Here is an 18,489-nt window from a genome sequence, read left to right as displayed (position 1 = left end):
ACTGTAAATGTGTCTTTAATCTCAACTCTCTGGCGCTATGTTGTGTTAGTTACAGTGCTGCACAATAGGGGCTCTGTTCTCCTCCGAGGTGCAGCAGCTGGGACCTCCAAGCATGCTCAGTAGAGTGCGCTGTCTGACCCTGGCTGAGGGAAACTGGAGGCGTTCTAGAATGGCAATGGAACACAATGGCTATACAGTCAGGTCACGGTCAAGTTGGACTCTTGTGATGGTGTGGCTGATGTTTTTATGTAACATCTTTCTATGTAAGAGGGGAAATTGCCCGTTGGGTTTAGAAAATAAAATGTACCGAAGAAGAGATACTTAATAATAAAAGAGGAGTGGAGACAGATCATTCTGTGGGAGAGAACAATCAACAAATAGACAGACCAACAGAAGGACAGACAGACCTACAGACAGAGATAGAATTGGGATCCACTGCGTGGCAGTAGGCCCTTTGGTTTGGCTCCAGAGACATGAGCCAGGACTCATCTGTCAGCAGGCCCACCATGGCTCACTCACAGGCAGCCAGAGCCACAGGAAGTCAGCCTTCAAACAAGGTGGTCTCACTCTTATATAAAACATGCCCATGACTCTAGGTGACTGCAAATAGACACCCCCGGACATGATAAAAGCAGGAAGGAATAAATACACCCACGCACACAGGCAGAAACACACAATCACACACACACACACACACACACACACACACACACACACACACACACACACACACACACACAGAGTGCATAACTTAAGCGATCCACGGACTTTACAGCAGTCAGCATCTTCTCTTGTCTGTCACCCCTGTCATTGCTCTGAACTTGGATCTGGCCTGTCAGGATACCGTGAGGAATTGTCTCACAATCTCACATACAAAAGGATAATGCTCTGCAGATGTGGTGGGTCACTGAGACAACTTCTGGGATTTAAATCTGTCTTATAATTGGACAAGGAGGGCTCACTGATGTCACAGCACAAATATGTGCATATGAGTTCTTAGTTAGGAGAGGACAGCCAACACTATGTTTCTGCAAATGTCCATGCAAATATCCTCATGTTATAGGACTTGCATGCCTGTTGACATTTTGTTTAAATGCAATGGTCACCCTTTAAGCTCTTATTTGTGAATGACAAGTGTGGCATTTTTATTGTATTTCATACATGTAAATGAACACAGCAGCTGAATTTGACAAAATGTGTTGTCTATTCTGTGATGCCTTAATACTCAATACAAAAGTACCCCCCTCAAAGTTATTCTGTAAGTGAGCATAAAATTTCAAAAAGAAAACAGCCTTTAGAAAAAAGGGACTAAATATATGCTGCTATCACACTTTATTAAAAATAGAAACATATATTCCATACAGACTACAATGGTCCACTGATATTGTTTTAAAAATTAGTAACATACTATAAAACACACTCTTGCACAGAGTTCCTCATTTGGCTAAGATCCACTGTAGAAAGGTCTTCTGAGGGGGAAAACCTGGGAAGGGTTGTTGCGTCAGTAGCTCACTTGAGTGAACACATCATGGGACTGTACTTGTATTGAGCTCAACCAAATGCACCACCAGCACGTCATTTCATAAAACAATCACACAATTCGAAATTGAATGTAAATAACTGAAAAATGAAAGGTGGAGAAACAGAAAATAAAGATGACGTCCAAAGAAGGAAATATATCCACAATTGTGTTTAAAAAAGATGGCACATTTATTGCTACATAAATGTTATTTACATGCTGTGGTTTCTGTTACAGAGACAGATAGATTTCTTGCTGCTAGTTTTTGATGTGCATCAACAATACCTAGACTTTTTGGATGCAAGTACATATCTTTTATCCACCAACAATAGAGACTGAAGATCAAGATGGAGATCACACCGTCTTAACATTTGAGCTTGTACAATACCTCAATGTACTAGACTGCCAGCTTACAATCCTACTATGTTTTAGGATGGTATTTGTATGTTTCGGATAATAATGGTCAGGTTATGGTAAATAACCATACATTTTACTATCTAATATAGTAAAATAAAGTAAGAAACTTTTTACTCAAAACTTTCGATTTAAAAAATCTAGAAAGAGTAAAATTTAGAATTCAAGAAATGTTCTTACAATATTATTGTATAAAAGACTAATAACTACAGTGAAAAATAAGCCAAATGTTTTTTTTAAATCTTATTTTTGTTCTTTTTTCATATATTATACGAGGAAAATCAGCTGGGAATAGAGAAAAGTCTAACATAGGAGCAAAGAGACAGACAGCAGAACATTCTAAAATGACGGGGGAAATGAGAGAGCAGGCAGTGACATACATTTTAACCTCAGAGTCTGCCAGCAACATGAATACAAGCTCATGAATACTGAAATGATGAACAAGGCCACATACAGTCAGAGAAAACACAATACGTTTCCAAATTGATCACAAAAAGAAAATGATTGTAAACCCCCCCAAAAAATGTATAAACTCCTTGGAGTGGTTCTCAATGGCATCCTTCGTTCTATGACTATATTTTCACAGAATAGGCTACTTGTCTCTGGATGTGGCAGCCTTGTTTTAAAGGTGGATAATAATGGAAGACAGTATACAAGGAAACAAATGGAATAAAAACCAGGAGTTAAGACCAAAATACTTTTTTTAAAGAAAGTAAAGCATGCAAACAGATAAACATGTAAGTGGTGACCATTGTTCTTCATCCTGAAACATTAAAACAAAATCTGCTCAAAACTGCGTTTGTTCATCATTGTACTATACCTATCTGAAGGACCAGCTGTTTGTGATGTTTAACAGCATGTGAACTCTTAAAGCTCCCCCTTTCCTTCACCAGTAACTTCACTGCTTGGATCAAAACAAAGCCATTCTAAATAACTTAGAACTCCTCTCTGCTATTTCACGCTTGACATCATATGCTTTACTATGAAGCCTAGAGAAATTATTTGTATACAATTACAAATAAAACATATAACTTTTGATAACTTTTAATATTTTTTTTTTAAACTTTTTTCTTTAGTTATTTTTAACAGAAAAAAAGTTATGTGAAAATTTTACTCAGGCCAGGTGATAATGTGGTCGTCGTTTTGATTCTACTTTTTCACTAAGCAATCTTTGATAAGACAGTGCTAGGCTATTACAAAGAGCATGGATGTTCAACTAACCAGAGACCATACTGTAATAATAGAAAGCAAACTGCAATATCAGAAATATGTCATTGTTTACATTTAACACTATATGGCATAGGAATGAAAAGGCAGTGAAGTCCCTTTTCCTTTAGTTAAGACACTAAGAAATATGCAGGGAATGCTAAGGTTTGTAAATGGTTTGCTTTCTGTATTTGAACTGCTCACTCCTGATAATAAACACCTTATAAGTCTTTAGTTGACCTTTCAGGGAAACTAGAGTTTGCCATTCGTCTGTCACCTGTGACACAGAGTTTATAGTGTTCAGGCTAGTGTATGTGTGGAACACTATTTAGCTGGACTCATACCCACCACTCATGTCTAATCCTCTTCCTCTAATTATGTCAGTAACATGAAGACTGAGCTATAACAAACGGACACATGAGCAGGTCGTTTTGGTTTAAACATGCTGTTCATTGCAGCATGAATAAAATATAAATAATATATGTTATTTTTCTAAATGGGATGCTTAAGTCTTTTAGTACTAAATACCGCCAAATTATTTTTAGTTTGGCCCTAAAGATCACTTTAAATTGCCGAATATATTAATTTGTATCTTTCTCAGGAGCCTGAGTATCTTAATCTTAGCTCAGGTTAGCCCGAGACTGGCTAGGGAGAAGGGCTGGGCCATACTAGTGACACTGGCAAACTGTAGATCAACTGAAAAGCCACAGGCTTCTTAAAGCATATTCATAACTTTCCCTTTAGACATAGACTTTATAGCTCAGTAACATAATAAATAGAAAAAATAATACAAAACAAATAAACATAATTGCTGTTACAATGCATTCGTCAATTCAGTTTAGGCACAAGGCAAACTTCCACATGGGAGGGTGGAGGAGATCGCGACAGTCTCTGATTGTTCAGATGCGACACGCTGCTTGCAGACAGTGATATGTGCTGAAGTTCTCTCGTGGGCAGAAATATGTTGGATGTCATCACAGGGACCTGGACACTGGGCTTTTCTTCAATCTAAGGATTGCGTTAGTCTGGGGTTTAGCTTCAAGTGGTCTGTCGCCTCCAATTTGTGTCACAAACTGTGAGTCCTGTCTGCCATTGGGAAGCAAGGGCACCATCTCTATCTTACAGAATTGATCTGGATCATGTTGATCTGAAGGGGCAAAAACAGGAATAACTGTTTTGATATGATGTTTCATAAAGTAAGTCACGTAGTATCTCATCACAGCTATTACTGACAGAGAGTGTGTGGATGGTGCTCCATGGAGATGTACTACTGTACCTGTGTGCTCCTCAGAGTCGGCCCATGGGGTTGGATGTGTCGGTGAGGCCGGGGTGGACCCCATGGTGGGCCTGCTGGTCCCCAGGGATCCCATGGCCAGACACCTTCTCCTCTTCCCTCCTCTTAAGGCAGGCTGCTTTGGGGTTCAGATTCCGCTCTGCGTGTATAGAAACAGATTAACATGTGTCATTACTCTTCATTAGCGGTGTTATAACTCTTCATAAGAGGTGTTATAACTCTTGTGTGTTACATGTGAGAGTGTAGGAATGCTGACCTCTGACTTGTTGCTCCAGGCTCAGTATGACTGCCACAGCCTGGTGCAGGATGAGCAGCTTGGTCTGGGGCTTCTCGCTCTTCAGGTGCAGCTGAACCATGCGGCCCAGCTCCTTGAAAGCCTCATTGATGTCTCGCACCCTCAGACGTTCGCGGGCATTGTTGGCCATCCTCCTCTCGCGCTCCCGCTCAGCCTTCTGCTCTGGGTTCAGGTTGTCATCATCCTCATTGATGCTGCTGCAGAGGGAGAGAGGCCCAGAGGCGCAACAGTAAGACGGAGGCTGATTGTTTTTGGCTATTCACATGATTGGGCTCCAGGGAGATTTAGGGACATTCTAAAACGGAATGTTTTAGACAGAAGGTCAGAAAGATTCATGTTTGTGGTTATTAGGTTAATTTACCTTGTCCTTGTACCTCCTCTGGGAGTCTTGATGTCTCTCTTGTCGCTTTCGTCTCCAGAGCCGAGGTCGTCGGAGGAGTGGCCATCATGCATGTCGTCTCTGTCCTGGTTCTCTACCTTCAGCTCCAGGGCTGCAGCCACCTGACCAGCCAGACCTGCTGCCAGACCTGCAACACGCAGACATAAATGTAGAGAGTCAGTTCAAATGGAATCTCTGATCATTTACAGCCAACAGACATTTCACATGTAGTTATTTTTGTTGTGTAGTGCAGAGATGGGATGGTCATGGGTGAAGTTGGGAGTGTGTCATGTCATACCTCTGAAGGTTTCCACTTGGTGGTTGAGTTCAGCGGTGGACATGCTGGACATGTTGGACATGGAGCCCACGCTGGGCGGCCCTCCGTGACTGTTGATCAAACTGCCAGCCTCATCCCGGTGAGAACCACCCTGTCAGAACACAGAGAGCGAGAGAAAGACAGAGACAGAGAGACAGACAGAGAGAGAGAGAGACAGTACATGTTCAGCTGTAGGGAAAGGTTCTGGTCTGAATGAGCCTGGAAAGGAAGGAACGATGTCTATTCAACCAGAGAGAATACTTTTATGACTCAGATCTCTCACACTTGAAAAGCAGAGAGAGATAGAAAGAGAACTTTGTTGTTCAACTTCACTTTAGACTGACCTTCACAAATGGAATGCTGTTGCTGTCTGTTCAAAAAAGAAATAACAACCTCCCAGAGCCTGGCTCAGAGCTTTGAGGGAGATTTTGTAGTCTACAAGCCGATGATGAGAACCTTGGTGGAAAACTGTCCATTGAAAACACTTGTAAAAACGCATGTTTGGCTTGGATTTCACAACAGGTTTTTCTAAACACTTGTCATGACAAATTGAACACAATGCCTGACCTTTCTGGTGAGCTAAACAATCATATTTCCTCATATTAAAAGCAGGATATACAGGTGGAGCTGCAGTACAGGAGTCCGTTTCTGAGAACTAATGATGGTTCCCAAGTCCCTCAGTTCTGACACTGGGGGGTGCTTTGGTGCGGTACTTCACCATAACAAAATGCATAATTCATATTCAGGATAAGGGAAACACAAACATACATTTGCATTGCTGTATAATCTCTTCATAATAACGAATGCAGTGATGTGATGGTAAACCTATCCCCTTCTCTCTTTTCTTTCTGATAGCTTTTCTCTCTTAGGTTAGCCACGGTCATTATGTTCCGAGGGTTCTTCTTCCTCTTATAGATACATCTAAACTATCTATCTCTGATCTATTTGGATATAAGGCAAAACCCACTCCAAAGACAGACCATTTCCTTATTTTCCCTCCATATTGCTTGTGAAACAGGTTCCTCCCACCATGCTGCATCACCATCGCTGTGCTCGCTGGAGTTTACCACATGTTCCCCACTCAGCTATCTGGTTCTCTTCTGGGAACTAGGGGAGGAGGAGAGGAAACCAGTAGGGGGGGGGGGGGGGTATCTTCCATTTTTCTTATGGAATGTGATCCCAAGTCACTGTTGGCCTCTGTTAACCCACTGCCCCCAAACCCTCCCCCTCCTCCTCACTACGCTAATCTCTGCAGCGCTCTCAACAGGTGTCCAAACAAGTCTTTGTCTGGAGGAGGAGGAGGGGCGTGGGGGTGCTGGCGAGGGAAGAACGCTGCCATTTTCCTTGCTGGGTCTGATTACCATACAGCTGAGGACCTCTATTTGGGTGGAGACTGGCCTCAGGCGCGCGCTTCCTACCATTCAGATTTGTTGAGTTGGTTAAAAAGAGGCAGTGAACGAGTGAAAAGGGCTGTCCTGAGTAAACGGCTGTGGCTGTGCCACGCTGAGGTGGCTGAGCTCTGTCTGTGCAGCAGTCTGAGGGGACCCTCTCTCTCTACCACAGAGGCAGCTCTGTGTTCATGCAGACACAGCCAGTCCTCTTTTAGTCTCACAGCTCACCAACATCATCACTATAGTCCCTTAACACTCTGTAACGAGCACACCAAACTGAACTGCACCATGGGAGAAGCACTAAAAAATCATTTTTAGTCACAGACCAGTAAATACTATCCTGAGAGTTCCAAGGACCACAACACCAATATCAAAATGGCCATGACTGAAAACACATGGTGCGCTGGGACATTTTCTTACTTCTACAGAGAGTAACAAGCCAGAAATACTAGTCCCTGTATTTAAATTATTCTGGGCAAAAGGGACACAGGCTGCAAGCTTGCATGCTGCGAAGGCTGTGAAAGGTTGTAAACTGGTCTGTAAAATGGCACTGGTTTTAGTTTTGGCAATACAGATACAGGGGCACCAACTCCAATAAATGAACAGTCAGGGGAGAAGTAGTACGGCAGAAACACAGAACACATCCAAACCTTGTCCACTTGAAAATTGGATATGATTGTTACCACAGACCAGGGATCAAGTGTCTCCCAATTTTCTTGTGGGTTTGTTGGCCCGATTACCATGTGAGTAATGCAAGGACTAGTCTCACAGATGCTACTCCACAGCAAGAATGTTTACTAATCAGCCAGTGGTAGGGGGACAGGAGCTGGGACTGAGGCTGAGGTCTGGACAGTAAATGATGAGGTAAGGAAATGTTGAGCATGTTTCAGTCGTCGGCATCCTCCCCTCCTCCATCACTTCCCCTGAATGCCTCCATCCATTTTCTTAGAAAAGGGAGTTTAATCCAAGAGGATCTTAATCCAACCCTCCACCCACATACGCCAGGACTGATTCAGAAAATTCAGGAAAAATATGGCCTAAATTATTTCCCATCACCTAGGGATTAGTGTAGAACTGTCTCCCTCTGTTGAAACTTCCACTACAGATGTGCTCAAATCCCTCTCCTCACCGAAATGAAATAGTTCAGATGGAGGATGGGCAAACACATTATGCTCTGCACCGAGACCTGCATCCCCCCGTTCCCCAGGAGCCGCCTCATAGGAGTGCAACTGACAAACACTTTCCAGACCAAAGCAGAACTTCACTCCGTTTTGCCTGGTTTTCTCATTCAAACCTGTGTACGAGCTCTTTCTTAAGGAGAGTAAGCCTTCAGGCCAACCATTACACATATGGAAAGTATGTGAGTTTAAATTAAACTGCTCTCTGTGGAAAAAGGCAGCGTTTTTGCACATGGCTGTGGACTCATTCTGAACAGGTGGCCAAGGCTTGTTTATTAGCCTATTTGGAGAAACGCAATGCAAAAGCACATATGCCTCTCCTCAGTCGAAAAAACAGACTTACTTTTAAGTATTCAAAGTCAATTCTTAAGTTGCAAAAAACATGAAACATAATATCCTTAACATCTAAAACACTCAAGATATTTTTCTTCTGCAAAGTTAATTCATACCATTGCTGCTGTCCGACTAGCAACCAATCCGGCGGCAGGGAAGTTTGCTCCAAGGGTTGCAATTGGCCCGTTCTGTCCCAGCAGGCTGTGCATGTCGCTGGGCAGACTGGTGGTGGAGCCCACGGCATGGTTCCGCAGGACGAGGATGGCATCATCCAGTCTGTCCAGGCGATCCTCCATTCGAGACTGGGAGGACCGAGAGAGAAGAGGGGAGGGGAGGGGAGAGAAGAACAGGAGAGAGGACAGAGCAGTTTACTATAAGCACATTAGGACAAGAAAATGGAGAACATTGTGATTTTATGGCGTGATCTTGGAGTGAAAAAACACCACAGGGATAACAAAAGCATAAAAGAAAGACACTCAAAAACAGATGAAGATAAGCCATTTCTACCTGAGGAGGGGCACAAGGGATGCATGTGTTCATAACAGACAAGCATCCTCATTTGTATCTATAGAAACTGATAAACGGGCTGGCACACCACTCATTTGGAGCACCATGACTATTCACTTGGTATTAAAGCATCTTATGCTCCTAAGCTGATTACTGCAAGCTGAAATGTCAAAATAGAAATAATAAACAATAAAAAGCATGGCAACAAAACATTTGAAACTCCAATTAAATGGAACGGAACGGAGGCCAAGCTGGCGAAAGAAAGAAAAACAACTAAGGATGTGAAAAGGTGTCAAACACTGATGGGTAAAGTCTCCATCTAAAGGACAGGAGTACCTCGCATACATCCTTTAAGAATGACATGGCATCCTGGAGATGCTCATGAAGCTGCTGATGGACTCGAGTTTTCTGCCAAAATCAGATAGAACAGGAAAGCATGTGAGCACAAATAAACAGTAGTGGAAGTGCCAGAGATAGTGTCGACTGAGATAGAGGGACGGAGAAAGTGTTGACTGAGATAGAGGGACGGAGAAAGTGTCGACTGAGATAGAGGGACGGAGAAAGTGTCGACTGAAATAGAGGGACGGAGAAAGGGTCGACTGAAATAGAGGGACGGAGATAGGGTCGATTGAGATAGAGGGACGGAGATAGGGTCGACTGACATAGAGGGACGGAGAAAGTGTCGACAGATAGAGGGACGGAGATAGTGTCGACTGAGATAGAGGGACGGAGAAAGTGTCGACTGAGATAGAGGGACGGAGATAGTGTCGACTGAGATAGAGGGACGGAGATAGTGTCGACTGAGATAGAGGGACGGAGAAAGTGTCGACTGAGATAGAGGGACGGAGAAAGTGTCGACTGAGATAGAGGGACGGAGATAGTGTCGACTGAGATAGAGGGACGGAGATAGTGTCGACTGAGATAGAGGGACGGAGATAGTGTCGACTGAGATAGAGGGACGGAGATAGTGTCGACTGAGATAGAGGGACGGAGATAGTGTCGACTGAGATAGAAGGACAGAGATTGTATAGACCAGTGGCTCCCAAACTTTTGGGGAACTCTGTCCGGTTTTCAACTTACTCTTGAAATGTCGAAATTGGGTATTGCTTCATCAGTATTTATTTTGTCATGTCAGTCATTGCATACCTTAGAGAGCTTTTTATAACTTGTCAGAAATGTCCAGATCAACTAGCCCATGTCAGATAACGTTCTTTAGCTAGTTTTTTTAGCCCATGTTCGAGTCACTCAAATATCACACGAATACACATTAGACATGGTAGAATGTATAGAATTGCAAGACAATTTGCTTTAAAACTGCAAAAATGTTCTCTGCACCCTATTAGAAAATGTGATGAATTGCAGGAAATAACATTTTGTAGGTTTAAAACATATTTCCACCAACAAGAGGGTGTAAACAGTGCTTGTGCACATAGAAATAGACATGGCATGCACGCGCGTACGCAGGGGGGGTGCGCGGGATGTTCCCCAATGCTGGAGTTTGGGAACCCCTGGTGTAGACTGAGATAGAAAGACAGAGAAAAAGGAGAGTCAGACAGAGACAGACATATGGTAACTAATAACTGTGTCAGGCAGCATCAAACTGTGGTCCTGTGTAGATAATAACCCCTGACCCCTCGTCCTCTCCTCCCACACGTCCCATCCCTCCCACACATTCGCCGTTCACACTGATCATAGATTTGGTCGCTTCACAAAAATCCCATTGTAGGTGGCATTCAAATATAGTGAGTAAATATTTATCGCCACAGACGATGGTGTGAATGTGTGATGTGGGCGTCAGGCGGCGTGGGGTGAAAACGGATCCCAAGTCGTGTTTCTGGTCCGCAGGCAGCTAGAGCTGGAATCCTGGAGCAGTGGTGGTTCAGTCAACGCAACAGCTGCCAGGTTCCCCAGCCCCCATAACACCAGCCCCCCCAACCCCACGGAGTAGGGGACAGATGGCAGGAGACACGCCCCAAGGGACGGTTATTGTTCAGTAGCACCCCCCCCCCCCCAACGCATTTGTCAGCCAAGAATCTTCATGTAATGCTACCCTGCCCTACGTGAGAGAACCCATCTACTGTGTGCTTGTCCATTAAAAAGTGCTCAGGGTGTGGGGGAAGGGAGGGGGGGAGGCAGGGAGACTTACCAGTGAGTGCAGGGAGTTCTCATAGTTGGGGGAGGAGGGGCTCTGCCCGGCTGCACCACGGGACCATTGGTTGTTACCTGAGAGAGACAGAGCGGGAGAACCACAGTTATCCACCTGACATGGCTGATTCAGACATCCCAACATGGCCAATGATTAGAGACCTGCATCCTGCTCCACTCTACAGGGACTGACTGACACACTGCACATCCACATCCTGTCTGGTCTCTTGTTGTTATGCTGTGAGAGGTATTTTCAGCATTTGGGCTCAGCTGCATCATTTCCTGGTGACTGGGCTGCATCCTGCAACATGAGCCAGGTCCGTGGGTGGAAGGCCCCAACATACACCAGCACACTGGGACATGGCCTACATGTACATCCGCTCATTAATGAGCTAATAGCCCAGGGAACAAAGTGAACAGTGATAAGAGGCCCGGCTGGGACCGAGGCTGTCTTCCACTGACAGAGTGATTCTTCCATGTCAAAAGGACTCCCTTACTCCATCCAATGAGCCAGAAAGTTCCAGAAGGCTCTAGCAAGGCTGCACTCATGGGTGCTCCTCTTGTCCGCTGATCTAAGCCCGATGTGATTGGCTTCCAGGGTTCACGACACAAATATCCTCTGACCAATCACATGCCAAGCTGAGGTATAGTGTAACAGTCCAACAGCTCCGTGGCTTGCCAAAACTCGCAGGCCAAGACAGACTCCGAGACTTGACCTGAATTAACTTTCCATTCTGAGATTCTAGAGACAACCAAGAGACGGCAATAGTCCAAACAAATGGTGGAAACATCTAATTAAGGAATTCCATTCTGTCCCAGACTGGGTGATCTCTAGAGCACATTTGAATTTTACATTAAGCAGAGGGGATCACAATGTGTGGGAATGGTTATAATCAGTACATGAAATGTGCAATGGCACATACAAAACAAATCAACTCAATTTGATTAGTGTGAAATTAAAATCATCTGCGTACCAAATTGAGGTATCCAATGCAACAAAATATATGTTTATTTGTCTCTTTATCTTAGCCAATGTTGTCTGAAATATTCCAACTAACAAACAGTGCACCAGGAGGTAATGCATTACACCAAACCTGTTGTGTGCACATGAGAACAGTTCAAGTCTCCTTAATCGATTGTGACAACGAGGAAACCTCCCAGGTTATTTATACTGGGCTGTGTTAGTGGGCCAGCCCCAGCTATGGGCCCTCACTATACCGCCTGGTCTCCATTACTGTGGCAGGAGGTCAACACCCAGCCCACGTACTCTAGCATACTCTACAGATGGATACATTGTTTAGCTTACCTCTCATTCTCTCATTTAGGCTGTTTGTCAAAACCAACAGCAGGCCCCATTTTCTCCCTGTTCTCCTCTAAAATTGTATTTCAGTATTTGAGAGAGAAAGATCGGGAACTGGGAGATTGCTAGCTAATGTTAGTTTGTTTCTGACAAACACTAGGATTACATATCCACTTGACCCGGGGAACTGTTTCCATCGATTCATCGTCAGAAGTGTAAACTAAGCATTAGTCGTCTTCTGAAAGAAAGTCTCTCCACGCAATGGTCCTGGAAAAGCCCGGCTTTAATTAAGAGGCTATTAAAAGTAACTTTTGGAACAGGAAATGAGGGAGCCTCTCTGCTCAACCTCAGCGTTTCCCTGGCGTGAACCAAACAGGAAGTACTCATAACTATGCCTCCCTGGGCCTCTGGTCCCCACGTGGAGGAGAGGAGGAGGAGGAGATAGCTTATTGAACACACCAGCCAGAGTTGAGTTGAGCAGCACCAGGGTGTATATCTGTTCCTGCCTGGTTAGGTTATGAAAGTAGCTAATCCTAATGAACAGATGGAGCAATTTGTGGTTAATCTGAACATCATGCCAAATCATGCCCCAACTGATCTCGAAGTAATGCCCCCTATTCTAATTAACAAACTTCAAACAAATAAATGGATATTAAATCGCAAAACATGAAACAAGAAATTCATTTTCAATCATCCCAGTTGCCCTTTTAAGCTACATTACATTTAATTTTTATGGAGGCGTTCTATTAAACTAATGGCAACAGATTTGGAAATGGACTTTTGGGAAGGGTTTTGGACAAAGGCAGATGTTTATTCATATGGAAAGTCATGGATGTGGAGTATTTGTTTTGCATTTGTAAATTGAACAGAAACTGTAGATTCACTGAGGATTATGATTGTAAAGAGAAACTCTGTTTCACATTGTAACAAAAGTTGGTGCCCTTGGTATCATGTTGTATCATTATTTGTATAACAAAACAATCCACACCCAAATAACCACTGTACCTGCTTCACAATCTCCAGGTGACAGGAACTTCACTGATAAAATCTAAATGGCTGTTGGCATTCTATCCCCGTCCTCCCAAGTAGGGCATGCTGCCCTGAGGCCTGGCTGGCTGAGGTGTAAAGAGGGTGCGTGAGGGGTTGACATCCCTCTGTGTGAAGCCAATATAATCCTCCTCATCAGCTGAGTCACTGTCGCTCCTCGGGCAGAAAAATGAGGCCCTTTGCAGGCCGGCCGGTCCATGGGGAGAACAGCTGTCCACAGACCAGAGCAACAGCTGAGGACGAGGGGGGCATACGTGGAGACAGCTGTCGCCACTACATCACCACACACGGCACAACTGCCCACTAAAACAGCACGCTGGGCTTTCCCTCTCTCTCTCTCTCTCTCTCTCTCCCTCCCTCTCTCTCTCTCCTCTGCCAGTATCTCTCACAATTATTAAATGTCCCCTCCATATTGCTCTGCTACTTATGGAAACTGATTATCTGAATTATCTGGTAGAATGAATGCAGTGACTGAGAGGAGAGGATGTCAAACTCTAAGATAGTCTCTTGGGCCCCTTCAGCAACTGAAGAGAGCCGACTCCTTATCACTATGTAGCTAGGGGTTGTCTGGGGAAAACTGCATCATCTGTCGCCATGAGGCAATGTCGTCAAAGTCAGAGACTCTGAAAACCATTGTGAGATAAACATCACTTGCAATGTATGGAGGAAGCAGTGTGAATGCTCTGAGGAAGCAATAACCAACATCTCTCCATGGCATTGGTTTAGGCACTAGTTTAGGCTGGTATATTGCTATAGTGCAGTAGATCAGAGTGCAGACTGATGTTCTACCTGCCCTGCCAGAGGGGGAGCCGGTGGTCACCACTGTACCTGCTGAGGCAGCAGCACCTGCTGTGCCAGTCAGGGGCGACGGAGATCCTACAGGGGTGGAGGGGTTGGATGGAAAACTACTGCTGGTGTGGTCAGGTGAGTAAATCTGTAGAGAGAGGGGAGAGAGAGAGAGAGAGAGAGAGGAACGGAGGGGAAAAGAGTGAGGGGGATGACAGAAGGAGGGAGAAAGAGAGAGATCTGTCAGTAAGGCAGAACATGCAGCTCTTTAAAATCACAACCTATCGTTTCCCCATACTTTTTATAGCCTGTGTCACCATCTTTCTGCCGGCGCACGGCCGAAATTGGCTCATCAATTCTGGGGATTTTCCAACCAGGGAGCCCATAAAAATGTTCAGAGCATACATATGGGCCTTTAACGGTGAGCAGCGGCTTCAGTGAAAGCAACAAAAAAAAAGGGTACCGCAAACCATATTCACTGCGACACCTGAAGGCTCTGACCAGTCAGGTGTCCTCCTCCAACTCTGATTAGTGTTGTTTTATTTAGATCTCCCCCACTGGCCACAACATAGATAATATCATACAAATACTGTATCTACAGTAATATGGCTGATACACTATTAGAGGAGAAATTCAACGTCTTTACTTTGGGGGGGAAACAGGAACAAAGTGGTTGAAATCCTTTAAAGCTAAAGTGGACTAAAATCTGCCCTAAATCCCATTAATATCTTTCAAACATGGTGCTATATAACTCCAGTATAAACCCAGGGTGGAGTGCTAGATAAGGGAGGTGACGAGAGAGGGAATGCCCAGCCATAGACAGGGAGAAATACAAAGGCCAGCATTAATCCCCCAATAGTGATGGAGCGGAGGGGGTTATCCTGGATGATCTGCACCACCGCACCTCTCCATGCTAGACCACGCCCTGAACTGAGCCCCAGTGAAGGGAGAGAACAGACCACGCCCTGAACTGAGCCCCAGTGAAGGGAGAGAACAGACCACGCCCTGAACTGAGCCCCAGTGAAGGGAGAGAACAGACCACGCCCTGAACTGAGCCCTAGTGAAGGGAGAGAACAGACCACGCCCTGAACTGAGCCCCAGTGAAGGGAGAGAACAGACCACGCCCTGAACTGAGCCCCAGTGAAGGGAGAGAACAGACCACGCCCTGAACTGAGCCCCAGTGAAGGGAGAGAACAGACCACGCCCTGAACTGAGCCCCAGTGAAGGGAGAGAACAGACCACACCCTGAACTGAGCCCCAGTGAAGGGAGAGAACAGACCACACCCTGAACTGAGCCCCAGTGAAGGGAGAGAACCACTAAAAGTGGAAGATTAGTCTACACTCAGATCGGACCAGTTGAGGTGTCATGTATGGACTATAAAATACAATGTCTCCTCAATGGCAGAAGAGCTCTGTTACCATACCGTAGCATGTACAGACCTTCCACTGTGTTTGTGGGGAATGTAAAGCTTGGGTCAATGAGGTTTTAGGGCGACATGACTATCTAGCGAAAGAGAGAGCGAGAAAGAGAGAGAGGATGATGTGATTCTGAAGCACACAGATTATATCTTTAAAACTTTCACGGGGATTTCATTTGTTTAGAGAAATGCTGGATTAAAGCTGACAACACATCCCTGATTTGTTCCCTTTAAGAGGATAGTTTGTGGCATAATGGAAAGTGTCTCCCAGTAAACCAGGGTATTAGAGGTTTGATTCCCATTAATTAGCAGAGGCAGTAGATCCAGAAGGATTTCTCAGTCCTCCAAGTAAACATCACATCCTACTCATAGGAAACCGTTTAACTTCAGTAAACACAATGGAACGCCGTTATTAATAATCTTCTCTTTTAAGCTTGATCACCAAGCTTTTGTGTTTCAATCAACTTTTGAAAATCCAAGTGGTTTGGCTATTGCATGTCACTCCGTGTACCAAAAGAGATGTTTTTCCCTGTGGGGATTTACACATGCTTCTTCTTCTCTATTCTTTTAAAATCACATTTCTCAGTCAAAATGATTTGTCACTGTTCAGTATCTTTACCCTGAGACACTCAATCCTGTTGAAAAGTAATGACCATCAACTGTGATCACGAGTGTATGTCTCAAATCAATGGGACTCAAAACGAATTAGCCAATATCTCTTCTCTTTCCAAAGCAGGCCGTCTATAGCCGTGACTCCTGACCCTGCAATATACAACGGGCCATTCTTCTTGTGCCGGGCTACTTCTGCTGTATTCAAACTGCAACACGACTCATTTTACCAACAACAAATGAGGCTCCGCCTCCTCATCGGTCACGCTCCCCCGGGCAGCGGGGGGCCAATAAGCATGGCCCGTTTAAAAGGCCGGAGAACAAAAGGCCCACAAAGGGCGGCCCGCAGAGTTGAGCCACAGCAGTTAGGAACCCCCTTCGCTCCCCCTGGCCTCCCCACCCCCCTCGTCTCACCCCAGCCCAACCGTGTCCATTTCACTGCAGCTTTGTCATGCTAATAGAATTGAGTCTGCGAATACAAAAATACTTAATTTGTGATTATCATACACACTTTTCTCTTTCGGGTGCGCACCACTGAGCCATAGCACTTCCCAAATGTAAACCCATTACGCTTTTACACATCCTACTTCTCTCACTTTTTACTAGGAATTAAAGCTATTGTCGGTTTCATTTCTCTGAGGTAAGATACACTTTATAGTCAAAATTATGTCGACTCCCCTTCAAATTAGTGGCTTCAGCTATTTCAGCCACACCCATTGCTGACAGGTGTATAGAAATCGAGCACACAGCCATGCAAACTCCAAAGACAAACATTGGCAGTAGAATGCCCTTGGGGTGGCAGGTAGCCAAGTGGTTAGAGCGTTGGGCCAGTAACCGAAAAGTTACTAGATCGAATCCCTGAGCTGACTAGGTACAAATCTGCCCCTGAACAAGGCAGTTAACCCACTAGGCCATCATTGTAAATAAGAATTTGTTCTTAACTGACTTGCCTTGTTAAATAAAGATAAAATAAATAAAATACTGATGAGCTCAGTGACTTTCAATGTGGCACAGTCATAGGATGCCACCGTTCCAACAAGTCAGTTTGTAAAATGTCTGCCCTGCAAGAACTGCCCTAGTGCTGTTATTGTGAAGAGGAAATGTCTAGAAGCAACAATGACTCAGCTGCGAAATGCTAGGCCCCACAAGCTCACGGAATGGAACCGCTGAAGAGCGAAGCACGTAAAAATAGTCTGTCCTTGGTGACAGCACTCACTACAGAGTTCCAAATTACCTCTGGAAGCAACGTCAACACAAGAACTGTTCGTCAGGAGCTTCATGAAATGGGTTTCCATGGACAAGCAGCAGCACACAAGCCTAAAATCACCATGCACAATGCCAAGTGTCGGCTGGAGTGGTGTAAAGCTTGCCGCCATTGGACTCTGGAGCAGGGAAACACGTTCTCTGGAGTGATGAATCACGCTTCACCATCTGGCAGTCCAACAGACTAATCTGGGTTTGGCGGATACTAGGAAAATGCTACCTTCCCCAATGCATAGTGCCAACTGCAAAGTTTGGTGGAGGAGGAATAATGGTCTGGGGCTGTTTTTCATGGTTTGGGCTATGCCCCTTAGTTCCGGTGAAGGGAAATCTTAACGCTACAGCATACAATGACATACTAGACAATTCTATGCTTCTAACTTTGTGGCAACAGTTTGACGAAGGCCCTTTCCCGTTTCAATGCCCCTGTGCACAAAGCGAGGTCCATACAGAAATGGTTTGTCGAGATTGGTGTGGAAGAACTTAACTGGCCTACACAGAGCCCTGAACTCAACCCCATCTAACACCTTTGGGATGAATTGGAACACCCAACCTCACTAATGCTCTTGTGGCTGAATGGAAGCAAGTCCCCGCAGCAATGTTCCAACATCTAGTGGAAAGCCTTCCCAGAAGAGTGGAGGCTGTTATAGCAGCAAAGGGGGGGACCAACTCCATATTAATGCCCAGAATTTTAGAATGAGATGTTCAACAAGCAGGTGTCCACATACCTTAGGTCATGTAGTGTATATTAGGCCGGGTTACAGATGAGTTCTGGGAGTTATTCAAATGAGAAATAATCAGTAAGAGGAGGGACAGAAGAGCTCTGTGAGGTTCTGTGGCTGTTGAAACCAAGAGGGCTCTAACTGGAAGGAGGACATTCATCCTCAGTAGCACAAAGGTTTATGAGTTACTGTCTGTCAAACATGATCAAAAATGGAACAAATACCAAGGCTGGATTATTCAAACTGGTGCGTAATGTTTTATTTTTTTATTTTTTACAATTTCCTTTCTTGTATACTCAGAGATTAAGTCTACAATTATCCAGGCTTAGGCCCAGAAACAACTGCAAACACATCCCTCTGGGCTTATTTA

The 18,489-nt window shown here is 44.7% G+C and overlaps 1 protein-coding gene and 1 non-coding gene across 2 annotated transcripts in view; both read right to left on the bottom strand.

The window, feature by feature from the left end:
• Window positions 1–1,317: 1,317 nt before the first annotated feature.
• LOC124033736 (transcription factor 12-like) overlaps window positions 1,318–18,489 on the bottom strand; it is a 101,473-nt gene continuing 84,301 nt past the window's right edge. Inside the window, 9 exon segments of the mRNA XM_046345953.1 lie at window positions 1,318–4,286; window positions 4,416–4,572; window positions 4,690–4,925; window positions 5,090–5,255; window positions 5,406–5,535; window positions 8,442–8,627; window positions 9,169–9,240; window positions 10,979–11,055; window positions 14,153–14,258. Coding sequence (XP_046201909.1) covers window positions 4,427–4,572; window positions 4,690–4,925; window positions 5,090–5,255; window positions 5,406–5,535; window positions 8,442–8,627; window positions 9,169–9,240; window positions 10,979–11,055; window positions 14,153–14,258 — 1,119 coding nt within the window. The 3' untranslated portion in view covers window positions 1,318–4,286; window positions 4,416–4,426.
• On the bottom strand, window positions 13,898–13,980 carry LOC124034761. The gene has a single exon (XR_006838646.1). It is a non-coding gene; the product is annotated as a small nucleolar RNA SNORD35 (small nucleolar RNA).

This window comes from Oncorhynchus gorbuscha, linkage group LG04, assembly GCF_021184085.1.
Source record: "Oncorhynchus gorbuscha isolate QuinsamMale2020 ecotype Even-year linkage group LG04, OgorEven_v1.0, whole genome shotgun sequence".
In the NCBI taxonomy this organism is placed as follows: domain Eukaryota; kingdom Metazoa; phylum Chordata; class Actinopteri; order Salmoniformes; family Salmonidae; genus Oncorhynchus; species Oncorhynchus gorbuscha.
Note: the sequence above shows the minus strand (reverse complement) of the source record. Positions and strands in the feature narration are given on the sequence as shown.